Source organism: Anastrepha obliqua, chromosome 4 (genome assembly GCF_027943255.1).
Source record: "Anastrepha obliqua isolate idAnaObli1 chromosome 4, idAnaObli1_1.0, whole genome shotgun sequence".
Classification (NCBI taxonomy): Eukaryota; Metazoa; Arthropoda; class Insecta; order Diptera; family Tephritidae; genus Anastrepha; species Anastrepha obliqua.
Window position 1 is genome coordinate 105,435,896 of NC_072895.1, and position 20,234 is coordinate 105,456,129.

Here is a 20,234-nt window from a genome sequence, read left to right on the forward strand (position 1 = left end):
ATAAAAGCTTTTATTAATTTATTTATGGGTAAATTTGTACTGTCAATTACAAAACCGGATTTTCAATTATATTACAATAAAATATTGAATACAACACTTTTGAAATATCTTCGAATATGAAGTGTTTATATGCTTTAGATTTTGTTTGCATGCCGAAATAATATTTAATTTGGCTTCAGCAGAATTTCAGGAAATCTCATCAGTTTATTACTTGTAAGTTTCATATCTTCCACCACTAGTGACAAGAGATACTCTCGAACTCCTCTAAGTTTTGAGCAATCACGTTTGTATAACTAATTACACAAAAAATATGAGAAACAAATTTTTAAGAGCTACAAAAATCAATATTTCGAAATATTTAAAAATGAGTTATAATTATAAGAAAAGACATTTGCGACTAAGGCTAACAAGCCAAATATATATATTAAATAAGTATATCTTCATTCATATATATATAAGCGTTGTATGTTCTAAAATATTTCAACAGTTTTGAATTCAAAATTTTATTGTAATATAATTTTTTTTTGTACGTATTTTATATCTTAACTTAACACTTTCATCATCCTCATCATAAATTCCTAGAGTTCCAGTGTGAAACATTTTTTTAACTCTTTGTTATTGGCAAATTTCTTTGATGGGAGTATCAGCTAGTCGGCGCAAATTTAGGTTTTTGGAGTTATTTGTCTCTCAGTGATTTAAAGCAAATACATGGGTTTTAGAAAACACAGAATTCCTTCAAAATTATATATAATAGTATAGCTTTCTATTGATCTCAACTCTACTGATCTCGGAAATCTTTCCTTTCCTAACATCTTGGCGGCGGCACCGACTTTTACGATGACTTGCGAATTTTCTAATAATAATGCCTGTTCGGAGCAGCAGCTAATCCCGCTACACAACCTACAAACTAACTTCTTAACTATAGCCAATATTTATAATTTATATAAGCTGGTCACCTTAAAATGTTATGTTAGCTGGTCACCTTAAAATGTCATGTTATATTATTTTTCAGTTTTTATACATTCCTTACAATATTCCTTTTCACTTAACGGCATACAAAAATACAAAGTATACGCAGGCATTTACTTAGCATAAGATATGTATACATAAACATTACTTCTCCTTTCGCTTGTCTAATGCAGTTACATATGCACAACATACAAAAATACAAGGTATACGCAGGCATTTACTTAGCATAAGATATGTATACATAACATTACTCTTCCTTTCGCTTGCCTAATACAGTTACATATGCACATATATATATACGTGCAAATATTCGCAAATTATCATTAGCAGTTGAACTTGTTATAAACACGGCCACGCAATAAATTAAAATTAAATTATAACGTGTTAAAAAAAAACCTAGCTTTTATTTCGCAACATATATGTAGCTACCAAAAAATATTGGAAGCTCAACATTTGGTGACCCCGACGTGATCGCCGTGTTTTTTCGCGTTAATTTAATAATTTAAATTAAATAAATTAAAGTTGCATATTTTTCCGTTGCGGTTTCGGGCATTGTTTTTGTTATGTAATATACTTAGTGCGGAGTACATAAGACAGTAAATAGGACCTGTAAAATAGTGCAATAAACTCATTAACCGGTGGCGAAAATTTGGAAAACAGTTGTTCCGGCCAGTTAGATACGCGTTATAGTTAACCTATTTGTTCGCCATGCCATTCAGCCCGGCCACTGGTACACCAGCAAGAGACGATACGTATGATGTTGGTCCAACCAATGGGCCGACTATGGGTCCGCCTATGGGCCGAGTGACATTTCTGAAGATGAAATCGAATGCTATACTTAATCGCCTTGAAAGTATAGCCACCGACTTGGATCCTGATAATCTGCACAGTAAGAATGAATATGCTCTCAACGCAATACTGGAATTATTGGTGGAGCTGAAATCCAGTTTTTCGGTCACACACACAAGTTTGGAGGAACTGGACTTCGAGTCGATTACCAGTGACCTACCTGCCAAATTCGATACCACGCTAGTCAATCTCAGAGCCACTCTGCAACGGGAGATCGGGAAGCGCAGTACTTCACAACATTGCTCAACTTTTCGGATGAACACCGCGGACACACAGTCTATAATTGTAAACGCAAATCGTTCGCGTGTGCCACTACTAACGTTGCCCAAATTTAGTGGGGCTTACACGGAGTGGACAAATTTTTACGCAATGTTCACATCTGTAATCGACAAAGACAGTGAACTGACACAAGTGGACAAGCTTCAACATTTGCGGTCTTGCCTTAGTGGTGCTGCCCTGGACACCGTGGGATCACTCGAGATAAACGACACTAACTACAAAATTGCATTAGAACTTTTACAAAAACGATTTCATAATAAACATCTTATCTTTCAGGCACACATCAGGGGAATATTTGAGTTGGACAAGGTGGATTCGTCCGTACACACGTTGCGGGCATTGACAAACAAGGCAATCGCGCACATGCGCGCTCTACAATCTATCGGCTCAAAAGAACAAATATCCGATAGCATCCTCATTCAGTTGATAGTGCAAAGGTTAGACAAGGTGACTCAAGCTAAATGGGAGGAGAATTCGACAAGCAACGACCTACCTTCTTGGAACCAACTAGCTGGATTTTTAGAAAAACGCTGTCGTACACTCGAAAACGTCGAATATGCATTGCAGACACAAGCTAGCATTCCGGTAAAAGTCATCAAAAGCGTGAGTACAAATCCAAGAAAATCTTTTGTTGCTTCGAATAGCTCAGTAGGTAGTTGCGTATTTTGCGAATCCCCCGAACATGTAATTTATCGTTGTCAACGCTACGTCAATTTGTCGCCAAATCTACGCCAGAAAGAAGCTAAAAGGCTCAACCTTTGTCTTAATTGTTTGAAGAAAGGTCATCAGATTCGTGACTGCAAATCGGGACCCTGTCGCAGCTGTCAAGCGAAGCATCATACACTGTTACATTTTGATCGGTTATCCATTCCACCAACTACTCAGTGCCAAGCACCTTGCACTATTTCTGAATCGAATGCTAGGACTGCATCATTATCTGTCACGTCCCATACTCATACTCCTTCTCCTGATGTTGTGCTTCTCGCCACTGCAATTGTTCTAATTAAAAATCGTGCCGGAACCTTCGTACCTTGCCGCGCCCTCCTAGATTCGGGCTCGCAGCTTCACTTCGTTACAACTCGTTTCGCTAACCAGCTACAACTTACTAGAACGAAATCATTGGTCGCAGTCTCCGGCATTGGAGATGCAAGCTTTTCGACTGATGGGTGCTCCGTTGATATAGTTCTGAAGTCGCGGACTTCAGATTTTTGTACAAACATCACTGCTGTTGTGGTGAAAACAATTACCGATAGTCAACCAGTCGCTTCAGTAAACATCGCTAATTGGAACATACCCTCAAACATTCAACTAGCTGATCCTGGTTTTAACGTGCCCCAGCGTATTGATCTGCTCATCGGAGCAGGACTTTTCTATGAGCTACTTTGCGTAGGACAGATTCAATTAGCACCTGAATTACCATTACTTCAAAAAACTCGCCTTGGCTGGGTTCTGTCTGGCGGTAAGCAAAAAGCCCCCAAACTTTCAACATTCGTAGCAAGTCACAGCTCAACTACAGATATCAATATTGATGATCGGCTGGATGATTTAGTCCGGCAGTTTTGGGAGATCGATCATGTCGTTGAACCGATTTCTAAAAATTCTAAAGAGGAGCTTGACTGTGAGTTGCATTTCAAGCAAAATTTCATTCGTTTAGCCTCAGGCGCATATTCGGTTCGCCTGCCAACAAAGCTAAATTTAGATTCGTTAGGTGAGTCGTACTCACAAGCTCGACGCCGATTTCAAAACCTAGAAAGAAAACTCGTACGTAATCCTGAGCTCAAGGCGAAATATTGTGCATTCATGAAAGAGTATCGTGACCTCAATCACATGTCGTTAGTTCCAAACTCTGCTATCCATGAGTGCAAATATTTTCTGCCGCATCATTGCGTCATTAAAGACGAAAGTACTACAACAAAATTAAGAGTTGTTTTTGACGGTTCTGCAGCTACAACCTCGGGTTTGTCACTTAATGATTTACTCATGACTGGACCAACAATTCAGCCCAAACTTTTCAATATTTTAATTCGTTTTCGTACGTTTCCGATTGCACTCACTGGAGACATCTGCAAAATGTATAGATGCGTCCGGATCTACCCACCGGATAGCATGCTCCAGTGTATATTGTGGCATGATTCTCCTGAAGATGACTTAAATATATATAAATTAGACACTGTAACATATGGAACTAAATCTGCAGCATTCCTAGCGATTCGTTCAATGCACCAACTTGCGTCGGATGAATCCTCAGTTTATCCACTTGGTTCGCAAACCATCATTCGAGATTTTTACGTGGATGACTTGATAAGTGGTGGCGATACTTTGGAAGAAGTAGAAGAAATCAAACGACAAACAACGAATATTCTCGCTCGAGGTAACTTCCAGCTAAGAAAATGGTGTTCCAATAGTCCAGATGTTCTTCGTAATATTCCTGATACTGATAAACAAGACTTGCTTAAGTTTAATGACGGCAGCGACATCACCAAGGCATTGGGCTTGATCTGGAAGCCGTTTGATGACAATCTGCTATTTTCGTTTAAGTCGCAACCTGAATTTTGCAAGAATTCCAAGCGATCGGCGTTATCTACGTTAGCTCGTTGTTATGATCCGCTTGGACTCATTGGCCCCACTTTGACCAGAGGAAAAATTCCTTTACAGCGCATGTGGAGGGATAAGCTGGAGTGGGATGAAAGCTTACCGCACTCACTGAACACTGCTTGGTCTACATTTCGTAACGAGTTCGTCGAAGTGCAGCATTTATCATTCCCTCGGTACGTACTGCAGCCTGGAGCCACCGTCGAAATTCATGCATTTTGTGATGCAAGTATCGAAGCGTATGGTGCCTGTATCTACATTCGTTCGATAATGGATGACCGCGCGCAAGTGCATCTACTGTGTTCCAAAGCTCGCGTCGCTCCATTGAAGATACTTACGATACCCAAACTGGAACTCTGCGCTGCTGCCTTGCTTGCGGAATTAGTAAATGGGATATTCAAAATGAAACTTTTCGCCGGCCGCTTTCACTGTTGGTCGGATTCATCGATTGTGCTTTCATGGCTGCGTGAAGAGCCATCTAAATTTAATGTGTTTGTTGCTAACCGGGTAAGCGCGATACAGCAACTTACAGAGGGTATGCAATGGCATTACATTCCTACAGAATTAAACCCTGCTGACATTTTGTCGAAGGGAGCCTCACCAACGACACTTTCACAATCTCCACTTTGGATGCACGGGCCTTCGTTCTTGCGAGAAGTTGACAACAATTGGCCCCAATTTTGCGCACCTAAAACTAAAATTATAGAACTTCGACAAAAGGTGTTGCTCTTGTCAAATGATCGAACCGACTTAACACTATCCTTTAAGTACATAAATTCGTTTGGCAAGATGCAACGTATTTTTGGATATGTAAACAAGTTTATAACAAGCAGAATCTCACCAAGAACTTCGCAACTCACGTTTGAGGATATTCATCGCGGTACTCAATTGTTGATTCGCATCGTTCAAAGGGCGCAGTTGTGGTCCGAGTATGTGGCTTTGAAAAACAATAAGTGTGTTCACGCCTCAAGCCCCATCGCTTCGCTGTCACCATTTTTAGATGATTTTGGCCTTATTCGTGTAGGTGGCAGACTAAGACATTCAACGCTCAGCTTTGAAGCACGTCATCCATGCATCCTTCCAAGGGATCACCCACTGACATTCGCCATAATAACACATTATCACCGTAAGTACCACCATGCAGGTCCGCAGTCTTTGCTTGCTTCTCTTCGCATGCAGTTTTGGCCCATAGGAGGAAGGAAAACTACTGCGCGAGCCATACGAAGGTGTATCATATGTTGTAGATCAAAACCGCGTCTTCTCGAGCATATCATGGCTGACTTACCTAAAGAGCGCATTCAGACTACACGCGCTTTTATGATAACTGGGGTAGATTATTGTGGCCCATTTTATTATAAGTCTGAAATTCGCAACAAATCTCCACAAAAATGTTACCTGAGTGTCTTCATCTGCTTTTCAACAAAGGCTATTTGGATAGAACTAGTAAAAGATCTTTCTACTGACGCCTTTTTAGGCGCTCTCAAACGCTTCGTCGCTACGCGCGGCATACCTAGCTGCATCTGGTCAGACAACGCCACAAACTTTGTGGGCGCTAGAAACGAGTTAAACGACTTACGAAATTTAGTCCTCAATGAAAATCATCGTAGCGCAGTTAATAACTACTGCATTAGCAATGGATTTGATTGGCGCTTCATACCGCCTCGTTCGCCGCATTTTGAGGGCCTATGGGAGGCAGCGGTTAAAACAGCCAAGCAGCATCTATATCGTTCAGTTGGGTCCTCAATTCTTGGATTTGACGAATTGCGTACTTTGGTATGTCAAATAACAGCTATAATAAATTCGCGTCCTCTTGTTCCACTTTCAGAGAATCCAGAAGATCTTGATGTGCTTACGCCAGGTCACTTTTTGATTGGTGGCCCACCAACCGCTTTTCCTGAACCCAATCTTACGTCGCTGAATTATAACCGGCTCAATCAATGGCAACGCGTATCCTACATTCAACAAATTTTCTGGAAGCGTTGGAGTCAAGAATATCTAACTATTCTACAGCAGCGAGTTAAATGGCGGACGCCTCAGCCTAGCATCCAGGTCAACGACATTGTGTGCATCAAAGAGGAAAACACGGCTCCACTAAAATGGCCTTTGGCACGGGTAGTCGAACTCATCACTGGAACTGACGATGTTGCACGAGTAGCCGTCTTGCGTACACCTACTGGCATTACACGTAGAGCTATCAATAAGCTGTGCGTCCTTCCTGTAAATGCTTCTGTTGAAAGCCCTGACCTTTCAACGGGGGGGAGGATGTTCGGAGCAGCAGCTAATCCCGCTACACAACCTACAAACTAACTTCTTAACTATAGCCAATATTTATAATTTATATAAGCTGGTCACCTTAAAATGTTATGTTAGCTGGTCACCTTAAAATGTCATGTTATATTATTTTTCAGTTTTTATACATTCCTTACAATATTCCTTTTCACTTAACGGCATACAAAAATACAAAGTATACGCAGGCATTTACTTAGCATAAGATATGTATACATAAACATTACTTCTCCTTTCGCTTGTCTAATGCAGTTACATATGCACAACATACAAAAATACAAGGTATACGCAGGCATTTACTTAGCATAAGATATGTATACATAAACATTACTTCTCCTTTCGCTTGTCTAATGCAGTTACATATGCACAACATACAAAAATACAAGGTATACGCAGGCATTTACTTAGCATAAGATATGTATACATAACATTACTCTTCCTTTCGCTTGCCTAATACAGTTACATATGCACATATATATATACGTGCAAATATTCGCAAATTATCATTAGCAGTTGAACTTGTTATAAACACGGCCACGCAATAAATTAAAATTAAATTATAACGTGTTAAAAAAAACCTAGCTTTTATTTCGCAACATATAGCTACCAAAAAATATTGGAAGCTCAACAATGCCATAAAAATAAGCCACTACAGCAACGGGTAACTGTGACCTTCATCTGCATAAATAATTTCTTGTATAGCACATGATATAGTATTTTTATGTGTGAACATCTTCAAAAAAAAAAAACATTGCAGCTTCTAAGTTTTTTGTTTGCTTTTCACGATTTTTTAGACATATTTTTATTGATATTTCTCTGGCAACACTGTTGACCACTGCCAATATGGTGAAACAAGAACCTACCTCAGCGAAAACAAAATGAATAAACTGTGGTCAATTGCAATAAAAATAGAATATCATGATTCATGATGAATATCAGTCTTCAGCCCACATCACCACAGTATGTTGAAATTCAACACATAGCAGACAAAATGAACATTTGTCTGTATTTCATTCGACAAGTATCAGTCGATCGTGCTAACGCGTTGACTTCAAGATGAATTTGTGTATTAATAATGTGAGTGACGCTAGTTCGAATCTCGCGGAGCGCTCGATGTTATCATTTCATACTCTATTAGAGAAGCGTGCCTTCTTCATTTGGCGGGAGTTTTTTAAAATCGTTTACTGATTGAAAACTCTGTTCAGAGAAGGTAGATAAAATCGTTCCTTCGTTTTCGCCGTACCTGTGCTGACCGACTTTCTGGGTTTGCAAAACAGGTCCCGTATAAACTATACGAAGGAATAACACAATATTTTATTTTTTTTTTTTATAAAATTTATGTACTTTTATGTATATTATTTTGTGAATTGAAAAATTAAAAGTTGCTAAATCTCTCTTTTCCCTTTTTCTTACATATTTACGTTTTGGTTCTTTCATTTACTACATTTTACATTTGCACTTTTCTATGGCTAGGATGTTATATATTTGAAAGTTTGCGCACATAAAACAGAAATTGGCCATTAATGTTTGGCTAAGATTATTTTTGTGCATTCAAATGATCCCAGTGATTTCTTTTTTGTTGGTTTTTATAATAAAAATGGCTGGGCAGTAATTCGTAAGCTCCTCAAACGGTTACGTACACAAAAAGCAGTTGATATAAAAGCTTTTATTAATTTATTTATGGGTAAATTTGTACTGTCAATTACAAAACCGGTAGGATTTTCAGAATCTAAGAAATATAACCCCAAATTAATACTTGTATGTGAAAGCAAGTTCAAAATAAATTTCATCATTGAAATAAGTAAGAGAAATATAAATTTATAATTAATGTTTTAGATTTAAAATTTTATTTTTAAAGTTACCAATACAAGTCGGCACAATATTCACTGAAAATGGCCACAAATTTTGGTCGAAATATCAATTTCTAAAATACAATTTTAGATAAATATTTACATATTGATTTCTAAAATAGTTTTCTTCTGAAATTAAAAATTGGAATAATTGAACTCTGTTTTTGGGAAGCAATGCTAATTACATATCTACATTATATCTGATCACCACATTATTATTATTATTATTAGGCTACCACCACATACCTGACCCTTCAATAAATTCTGTCACTCTCCAAGCACATTTCAAGTTGTATTTATAAATAGCACACAACTGAACGCCAGGCTTTGCCAAAAGTGAAGAATTGATTTACCTTCAAAATGAAACTTTTTTCATAAATCATCATACTCATCTCAAATTAAGGATATTAACAAAAACTACAATAAAATTCCATAAAATTGAATTTTCGCATTAAAACATTTTCTAAAGTTAGTTAGTAGAATATCACAATTTTTGTGAAACCAAAATACTATAAAAATGAATTTTCGCATTAAAACATTTTCTAAATATCAAAATGTTTGGGAAATCAAAAATTCCATAAAAGCGAATTTTTGCATTAAAACATTTTCTAACAATAGGCAGGACATTTTCAAATTTTTTTGAACTATTTGCGGCATCACATCAGAAATTACATTGTTGGCCATTTACGATTGATTTGAGTTTATCGGTCAAAATTTTCCTTGTTTCCGATGTGTAACTTTCAACTATTCGGGCGCTTGGCCGCATATGTAGATTTTAATATTTTGATTTTAAGATATTTAATATATTTGTAATATTTTTATAATTTGAACTATTATCAATAACAAAAAGAGCAAAATTTTCAAACGTGTTTTTTTTACTATGTATAGAAAGTTATAATATTAAAAAACCTTAAAAATGGTCTCCGGAAAGCTAGAATGAGCAACCTACGGCAAGGTATTAATTAAAAAATTTCTCCATTTTTCAATATGAAAATATTCGAAGTGTAGACGCCGATTTGAAGGCAGTGCACCTAAAAAAGTAGGTCTTGACTTGAAAAGCACGAATTATTCGCATTTTTAGTTCTTTTCAATATAAAGACTGTCAAAGCTTAGATGCCGATTGGAGGACAATGAAATAAAAAAGAATTATTGCTAGTTTTCAAAAACATAACTTGAAATTTTCTGAGCAACTTAGTTTTGTCTTCCGAAATAATATAAAATGCACCCCAAATAACAGAGTAAAAATCACATACTAAAAAGGAACAAAATTACAGCAACCTCCGCAGAAAAGACTTAATTCAATTTCTATAAAAAATGCATATTTGGTTGTTGGCGTTGCCTCACAATTACATTGACTTTTAACACTCGATCAGTGCAACTTTTTACAAAAACGCAGCAAATATCCAGAAAAATACCATTAAACAATATTAATGTGCATTTCAGTGTTTTTCTACCTTTTCTGCGAAATCTCTTTAACTTTTTGCACTTGCTTTTTAAATATCAAACAGCGCTCAGCTTATATTTCAAGTATAAAGAAAAGTTCAATTTTCTCCCCATAAAAGAAATAAAAATTTTAAAATAAGATTTTCAAGCTTACATATTCACCTTTTACATTTTTATTCATACGAGTATTTACATTAAAATAAAATATTGAATACAACACTTTTGAAATATCTTCGAATATGAAGTGTTTATATGCTTTAGATTTTGTTTACATGCCGAAATAATATTTAATTTGGCTTCAGCAGAATTTCAGGAAATCTCATCAGTTTATTACTTGTAAGTTTCATATCTTCCACCACTAGTGACAAGAGATACTCTCGAACTCCTCTAAGTTTTGAGCAATCACGTTTGTATAACTAATTACACAAAAAATATGAGAAACAAATTTTTAAGAGCTACAAAAATCAATATTTCGAAATATTTAAAAATGAGTTATAATTATAAGAAAAGACATTTGCGACTAAGGCTAACAAGCCAAATATATATATTAAATAAGTATATCTTCATTCATATATATATAAGCGTTGTATGTTCTAAAATATTTCAACAGTTTTGAATTCAAAATTTTATTGTAATATAATTTTTTTTTGTACGTATTTTATATCTTAACTTAACACTTTCATCATCCTCATCATAAATTCCTAGAGTTCCAGTGTGAAACATTTTTTTAACTCTTTGTTATTGGCAAATTTCTTTGATGGGAGTATCAGCTAGTCGGCGCAAATTTAGGTTTTTGGAGTTATTTGTCTCTCAGTGATTTAAAGCAAATACATGGGTTTTAGAAAACACAGAATTCCTTCAAAATTATATATAATAGTATAGCTTTCTATTGATCTCAACTCTACTGATCTCGGAAATCTTTCCTTTCCTAACATCTTGGCGGCGGCACCGACTTTTACGATGACTTGCGAATTTTCTAATAATAATGCCATAAAAATAAGCCACTACAGCAACGGGTAACTGTGACCTTCAGCTGCATAAATAATTTCTTGTATAGCACATGATATAGTATTTTTATGTGTGAACATCTTCAAAAAAAACTTTCCGTCATAAAAACATTGCAGCTTCTAAGTTTTTTTTTTGCTTTTCACGATTTTTTAGACCGATTTTTATTGGCATTTCTCTGGCAACACTGTTGACCACTGCCAATATGGTGAAATAAGAACCTACCTCAGCGAAAACAAAATGAATAAACTGTGGTAAATTGTAGTTAAAATAGCTTTGGTGATCCATGGTGAATATCAGTCTTCAGCTCATATCACCACAGTATGTTGAAATTCAACACATGCCAGTGAAAATAAACATTTGTCTGATTTTAATTTGACATGTATTAGTCGAGCGAGCTAGCGCGTTGACTTTGCGAACAATATTTGTAGTAACAATGCAAGAGACGAGAGTTCGAATCTCGCGACGCGCTAGATTATATCATTTCATACTCTATTAGAGAAGCGTGCCTTCTTCGTTTGGCAGGAGTTTTTTAAAATCGTTAACTGATTGAAAACTCTAATCAAAGAAGGTAGATAAAATCGTTCCTTCGTTTTCGCCGTACCTGTGCTGACCGACTTTCTGGGTTTGCAACAGGTCCCGTATAAACTATATGAAGGAATACAATATTTTAATTTTTTTTTCATAAAATCTATATACTTTTATGTATATTATTTTGTGAATTGAAAAATTAAAAGTTGTTGGCATGAAGCTAAATCTCTCTTTTTCTTACATATTTACATAAAAAAAGTTAGGAAATGCGTGTCAATTGACAAAATGAAATTAGAATGTCAAGTGTGCTGACACAGTAGGAGGCAGCAAATGCGGGCCACTGCTGCGAGTATTTACTAAATACTTATTGACTGCTGCCAAAATACTCTAACCTGCTTCGACTGCACCAACTCAAGCTACGAAACTCATATTTGCAGCGGTGACGCACTTGAACGGCCAATTTTATGGCCACCGTTACGCTGATTGCAGCTTTAGAGGAAGATTGATGTTATTTGGACATTTGTTGCGATCGTTTGATTGTCAAGGCATTCGATTGTTTAAAGCAATAATGAGCTTGGCGAGAAAGAAAAGTGCGACAAAGCGGTAGTTAAATGAAATATGTGATTTAGATGGCAACTTGACTACTGTAATACCGAAAGTGATTTAGTATTTCAGTGTATGTATGTATGTGTGTATTCTATGTATGCATCCTCAGATGCTGGTGGTCGATACATAATGAATGCATTACTTACAAGGAGGTGCTGCTACAGTCATACAGTGCTTATTCAACGAATGTTGGCCGATGATGATTTTTAAAATTTTACTGATTATAAAAATATTTCTTTAACGTAAGATAATTTTCAATTGGAAATATATTGCGTTAAATAAATATAGCACAAGGGCTTATTGACAAGTTTTGACAATTTTTATTTTTTTTATTTCAATATTATTTTTAATTTTCTATCTTAAATATATTTAGTTTATTCTCCTACAAAAACAATACATATAAATCCAAGTTTAATATTTCGTGCAAGTCTAAAAAAATCCACAAAATTTTCATAAAAATTGAACTTCTTTTAATTAGAATTTTTACAAACATTGGGGACAAACAGTTTTATAGTCCAGTGGCTCAAAAAATCCAGTAATTTTTTTTTTTTTTTTGTGAAGGTCATATGCATTTTCTGTGTCAAAATTTCACGGAAATCAAAGAAAAACTTATGGAGATATGTTATCCCAAGTAGTCCAGTTAGGAAGTTTTGAAGCAAAGGAAACTCTAAACGAGTTTTATGGGTTTATTTTGCAAACATGAAATTTTGGTTCTTCAGCTGTTTCTAAATCACAATATTTTCTAAATGCTGTATCGAATTTTTTGCAACAAAGGAAATTTAAACGAGTTTTATGGGTTTATTTTCAAAACTTCGAATTTTGGTTTTTTACTTTTTTCTAAATCACAATATTTTTCTAAATGCTGTGTCAAAATTTTTAGAAAATCGGAGAAAAACTTACGGAGTTACATTAACCGAAGTAGTCCAGTTAGAGAGTTTTGAAACAGAGGAAATTTTGAACGAGTTTTATGGATTTATTTTCAAAACATAAAATTTTTGTTTTTCACCTTTTTCTTAAGCATAATATTTCCGAAATGTTATGTGGAAATTTCAAGGAAATCGGAAAAAAACTTACGGAGATATATGACTTTAACCGAGGTAGTCTAGCTATGGAGTAAAATTCTTTAAACTTTCGACGCGTACTGCGGACATATGCCAAATATCAAAAAGTGGTTCTAGTAACCACCACTATTGTATCTTCAATATTACAGGTGGGGAGTATGGAGTTACTCATTACCTCTAAGACTGCTTTAGTAGAGTGAGCTTGCGAGTGCCACCATATCATTTATCCCGCTGAGTCTACTAACGAAGTAAAACATAAACAAGTTTTTTCTAACGCAACAACACTCAAGTTTTCAACAAGTTTTTTTTCACCTCTCGGTAGACCTCCAAAAAGTTTCAAGTGTACATATTTCTACTATGTAAAAACTTCTCATTACCATTCGGAATTCACAAAGAGAACGTTGGTTCGAATCTCGGTGAAACACCAAAATTAATAAAAACATTTTTCTAATAGCGGTCGCCCCTCGGCAGGCAATGGCAAACCTCCGAGTGTATTTCTGACATGAAAAAGTTCCTCATAAAAATATCTGCCGTTCGGAGTCGGCTTGAAACTGTACGTCCCTCCATTTGTGGAACAACATCAAGACGCACACCACAAATAGGAGAAGGAGCTCGGCCAAACACCCAAAAAGGGTGTGCGCGCCAATTATATATATATATATATATATATATATATATACACTTCTCAAAAGTTTCTGCGTGTGAAATGTTTCAAAACAAACCAACTGTCGTTATTGTCTGTCTTTATTTTTGCAATTACTTTTCGTGAGCGAAAAAAATCTCATCCGCACTTTTTTTTAAGAAAAATTGTGGTCGGACGTGCAACCACATTTTTCTACTCTTTCTGGTTTGGTGATGAGGCGCATGCAAGAAAGTATATCTAAAATGGTTGGAGCTGTCAATGGTAATACCGTACGACAAAATCAAATTTTTTCCAAAATAACAAGGTTTCGGCAATGGATACTGGTACAGGGGACAAAAAATATGTCTGTCTCTCTGTATCTGCGATTTCAAGGGTTACATACGTCCAGCAGTGCCAAAAATGCGCTAAAAGAAAAACTCTTTTTAGAAGGAATAATAATAGAAATAAATATAAAAAAATGTTATACATTGTTTATTAGTACTTAAACTTTATAAAAAAATTTATTTCAATTTTTCTTTACAAAACTTAGTATATAAAAACCACGTGACCCCAAGTACAATGAAAAACAAGTTGATCCACAGTCTGCATCATTTCTCCCTCAAATGTTGATGGATCTGTAAAAAGTAAAAAAAATCTTTTAAATTTTTGCAATTTACGGAATTTTGAAAAAAGTGATAAATCAGCATAGAAAATTATGTTATTTTTACATTTTAAATATATGATGTGGTCAGCAGTTCTACGTAAACACCAATAAGGAGTATTTTTGTGGAACATTTTATGACCTTTTTTGTCAATTTTATGGTAAGGCGCCAAAAATACTAACAACAGAGGCTTATGACGGGTTTAAATGTACAAAAAAAAATATTTGCCATAAAATTCTACTATAAGCTCTTAATACACCAAAGCTCAAAATTTAACTTAAGCGCCAGAAATAAGAAAAACCGAAAAATGTGTTCGGTAATTTGCCTATTTTGAAATAAAAAAAAGACCATTTTTTGTGCAGACTGACGAAATTAACCCGCTTTGTGCGCGTTGTGGTCGCATTAGGTGAAGTAAGAAGTTCTGAGCGGTAATTCTTTATTATAATTGCAGACGAATTATATAAGTAATATGAAAAGAATTAGTGAAAATTCAGAAAATTTTCTCCATAAATTTCATGGTTCATATCCAACTAATATATCTTTCTTTTTAAATCTCTCTTTAATTTCTTTTATATTAACCAAAAAAAAAAACAAATAAAAAAGCTGTATAACTGAGAAATCGCCTGCTTCGGTCTGCACTTTCTAATGACTTGCAATGAAAAACCATAAATTAATTTGAATCCGAGCTAGTTTGCACTGCATACATTTGACCACCTAAATACAATAATGAATACACTTTTTACATACATACAAAAAAGTCAAATAACCATACAAAAATACACAAATCGCTATAGATTTACATAACTCTGAGCAAATATTACATTTTAATTATGATTTTTACGCCATCCATTACGTACTTTTGGTTGCTTCTTAGATCTCCACAATCGCAATCTTCAAAACAAATCTGATTTTCCCTCTAAATCCGTTTTTTTTTGCATGCAAATCAAATTTTACTTACACGTTTGTTTACCCTTTAATTAATTTTCTATTTGCTTACTGTTTTCGTTTTCACTTAAATGTTTTTGTTTACAATTTTTTGTTCAATTTATTTGCAGATACATCCAGCTACTACTTCGCAGCACCCAATGCGCAGACACGCTTTGTGCCATCCGCTGCGTTCCAGTCTAATCGCCAGCCAGCCGCGCAAGCCGCTTACCTAACAGGCACACGCGGTGGTGCAGCATTGTCCAATGGTGCTTACACCCAACCAGGTTCATATCAGGAGCAGCTGTTGTTCATCAGCAATGACGGCAAGCGGCAGCAGCAGCAGCAGCAGTTACCACAGTCACAACTGCAGTCCTCGTCCGCGGCGGATTATTCGCCATTCGGTGCGCAAATTTCGGTGAGTCAGCTGATGTGAATTTCTTTTTTGGTAATTTTTTTTTCTTTGTTTGGACACTGGTATAAATATTGGGGCACCTGGTTCATACTATATGTTAATAATTGGGAAGCTGACTTATCTGGCAACAAATTTCGTATGCTCAAAAAATATTACTTATGCCACATGCAGTGCATTTCCTTATGTATTTGCATTCCACTTCTTAGATAATGATAAAAATATTTTCCAAAAATCATCTAGCAGTTTATAAAATTTATAATATAATAATTTATAATAGTAATACTCAGCCCACATAAACTTTTAACGTCTACTAGAATTTCTTCTTGAAGTAATGATTTCATTGGCTTGGAGATAATAACGAGTAGAGAGAGAGAAGTAATGATGAGGGTCTGAGTGATTGTCTTTTTGTAACAGATTTAATTATCATATTTGAATTGGTTAACTAGGGTAAGCTAGTTGTTGCCAAGGAACTGTGAGCTACTGACTGATTACGAGCACCAACAGCCAGGCAGAAGAACTCATCCCTTCGCACTGTCCTTATGATTACTGAAACATGTGACACGTCATGTGTCTACCCTATCGAAGACTATCGATATTTTATCATTGGTATACCAAAAACTTTTCCGTCATATTGATGGTGCTCAATATCGCTAGCTTTACTTCATTTCGACACTGTTCCCAGCATTTCATATAAATTGTCAACGCTTGATTGTGTTCGCCTCTTTGAAATGATGAAAAGTTGTAAAAAGTGGTGAACAATTCCAAGTCATGTGATCGAAAGGTTTTGTACGTTGTCGCCAATTCTAAAAATTAATTTATTTGTAGGCTTGAGTATGATAAGAGGAAAATGGAAAAATGTTTGTTTGAAAAAATTAAATAACAATTTCTGAAATCTATTCGAAGTTGAAAATTTTGATACAGTATATTTTAAAGTGAAATAAATAAATTCATAAATAAAGTAATTTTTTTTTTAATTCGTTCGGACAAAATATACTTTTGAAAACAAATTTTTTTTAAAAAAGAAAATAATATTGTATTTTTTTGGAAAACTGTTTTTTTGTATATATTTGGTAGGTATTTGTTTAAAGTGAAATATCTAGGGCCCATCTTAAATTTTTACAATTTTTGTTTTTTAATTTGTTAGCACAAAATATACTTTTGAAAACAAATTTTGTTTAGAAAAAGGGATTTCAATCTACATAAAGAGCGATGGTCCGGTCTCGAACGCTGCAGAACTGCAAAGTGTTTTGTGACAAGTCCGAACAGAAAACTGTCAAACTTTCTACTAAAACTTAGAAGGCAAGACATTCGGTTGATGGTCGGCATCATTACAGGACACAACCCATGGGGTCAGCATATGACCACCATTGGAATCATCGAGGACCCGGTATGCCTCTCATGCTTGGAGGAGGCGGATAGCACTGAGCACTTTCTCTGTGAGTGTCCTGCCTTTGCTAGAGCGCGACTACGAGTATTGGGTTCCGATGTCATGGGAATGAGTAATATTCGTTCTCTAAAACTGGAGGATATTTACAGATTTGCCAAAGAATCTGGAAAATTCTCACGGGACTAACTATCTCTATCTCTGTTTCTATTCTTTCCTATCTCTTTCTCTGATATTTTTCTCCCTCCCTCTTTGACTATCTACCCCCTTTCCAGAGCTTTAAATACAATGGGCTTTTTAGCTTGAGTGTTTTAGGAGCCACCAAATCTCCTGGTGCTCCTTGGCTCGTCCTCTTCAAATTCAAATTCAATTCAATTCTTTTCTTGATTTTTAACATTTTTATGAATTTTTTTTTTTGAAATTTTTTAGTATAAAATATACTTAAAAAAAAATTAGGGAAGAAAATATGCAATATGTTTTTGTAAATTTTTTTTTTTTGGTATTTTTTTAAAGTGAAATATCAAAATTTTTATAAAATTTTTATTAAATTTATACGATAAAATATACGCTTCAAGTTTAAAACAAATTATGAAAGAAAATAAGCTCTTTTTTGCTGAAATTTTGTTTTGGTTTGTTTTTTAAGTGAAATATTTTTCGTAGTTTTTAAATTTCATTTTTAGATATTTTTAGATAATTTCTTTTTTGATTTTTTTTCTTGTTTGCATTTTTTAAAGTGAGATATCTGCAGTTCTGTTTAATATTTTTTTAATTTTCTTTGTTTCTTTAGGATAAAATATACTTTTGAAAAGAAAATTTAGAAGAGAACATACTAATATTTGGTTTTATAAAAATGTTTGTTTTTTGGTATTTTTTAGAGTGAAATATCTATGATTATTTTAAAATGCTTAACATTTCTTTTAAATCTTAAAAAAAAAATAAGTAGAAAAACAAAATATTTTTTGTTTGTTAATTTGAAATTAAAAAATAAAAATTAATTAGAGAAAAACAAATATTTTTTTTGTTAATTTTTTTTTTATATTTTCTTAAAGTGAAATATTTTTTATCTAATATACATATATTTTCAACATTTTTATATTTTGTTTTAATTTTTTGTGTGAAATATTCTTTAAAAAAAATTAAATAAATAAATAAAACAATATTTTTTTGCCAAGTTTTTGTTTTGACATATTTTTTAAGTGAAACAGGTGTAATTCGCTTTAAAGTTTTTATGTTTTTTTTAGGATAAGATATAGATAAGATTGCTTTAAATTCTTTAAAATAATATATTTTCTTGCAATTTTTTTAAAGTGAAATATCTGTGGTTCTTTTTACATGTTTTATAATTTTTATTTTTTTTTTTTAAATAAAATAAACTTTTGAAAATAAAGTTTAGAAAGGAAAATAATATTTTTTTGACATTTATTAAAAGTGAAACATCTAATAGAAAAGAAAATAATGATTTTTGTTTTTTAGGATAAAATATATTATGAAAAGAAAAATTATATGCTAAAATAAAACAAAATTGTAAAATGTTTTATTTCGGCATTTTTGTAAAGTGATCTGTGGTTCTTTTTAAAGTTTTTTTTTAATTTTCTAGGATAAAATATACTTTCGAAAATAAAATAACCTTTTTGGTAAACTAACTTTTGTTTTTTTGCATTTTTTATAGGGAAATCTCTGTGGTTTATTTTAAAATCTTTATATCTTTTTATTTGTAATTTAATTAAGGATAAAATATACCTTTGAAAAAAAAAAGAAATTTTAGAAAAGAAAATAAAATTTTGTTTGAGTTTTTTTATTTTTGGATTTTTTTTTTAAGTAAAATAAAGTTGGTGCTTTATAAAATTTTTATTTTTTTTCTATTTCTTTAGGAAAACTATACTTTTCATTATTTTTTGAAATTTTAAACATGAAAATAATATTTTTTTTTAAATAGTGAAAGCTCGCGTTGCCTTGGTGCAACATTATTCATCTTCGGCTGTTGGTTTGCCATAATTCTTCCAAAACTTCTTGCAAAGAAGTGGCTGTGTATCACTCAGAATTGCCTATTTTAAATTTCTCCAGTACTACAGTTTCTGCGGTGTGACCAGATTTTGTGAAAAAAACAGATGACCATTTGTTTTGAGGTGCTCCTTCTTTGAACTTTAGTTGGCTTAAGTTCGTTTCGAACGTCGATTGCTGTTTTGTTTCCGACTTATATGCATAAGTCCAGGATTTGTAACATGTTACAAAGTTATTCACTAAATTACGTTAACATTTCTTTACAATTCTTCACCAATTTCTTTACCAACATTTCTTTAGTAAGTCCATTGTCCGTTTTTGGCTAATTGCCGAATTGTGCGGATCTCAATGAGAACAATTCTTTTCTTCTTCATAACCAAATGTTTATGATGCCTCTATCCCGCGATATGTCACATGATTGCATTATCAATTGAGGCACAGCAACGACTGTTTCTGGCACAACAACCGCTTTTGGACGGCCTTCGCGAAATTCATTCTGCACGGATCGACGGTCGCCTTAGAACTCGTTGTATTGGTGTATCACAGTGGCTAAGTATGGTGCTTCAACCCTAGAAATCGATGTAAGCGGATGAATACACTCCCGTCTCGATAATCGGCGTCAAAAATCGTAATAATAAATTAATTTATTTATTAAATAAGAAATTTTAAAATCATTTTTTCTATTTTTTTTTATTTTTGTAATATTAAAATGTATGCCAACTATTTTGCAAAATTAAAGGAAATTTTTAAATCCT

General features: G+C 34.0%; 1 protein-coding gene across 1 annotated transcript in view; it reads left to right on the forward strand.

Moving 5' to 3' along the window:
- Nucleotides 1-1,677: 1,677 nt before the first annotated feature.
- LOC129244323 (uncharacterized) overlaps nucleotides 1,678-20,234 on the forward strand; it is a 37,448-nt gene continuing 18,891 nt past the window's right edge. Inside the window, exons 1-3 of the mRNA XM_054881941.1 lie at nucleotides 1,678-5,815; nucleotides 6,164-6,874; nucleotides 15,811-16,097. Coding sequence (XP_054737916.1) covers nucleotides 1,678-5,815; nucleotides 6,164-6,874; nucleotides 15,811-16,097 — 5,136 coding nt within the window. The remainder of the gene's footprint in view (nucleotides 5,816-6,163; nucleotides 6,875-15,810; nucleotides 16,098-20,234) is intronic.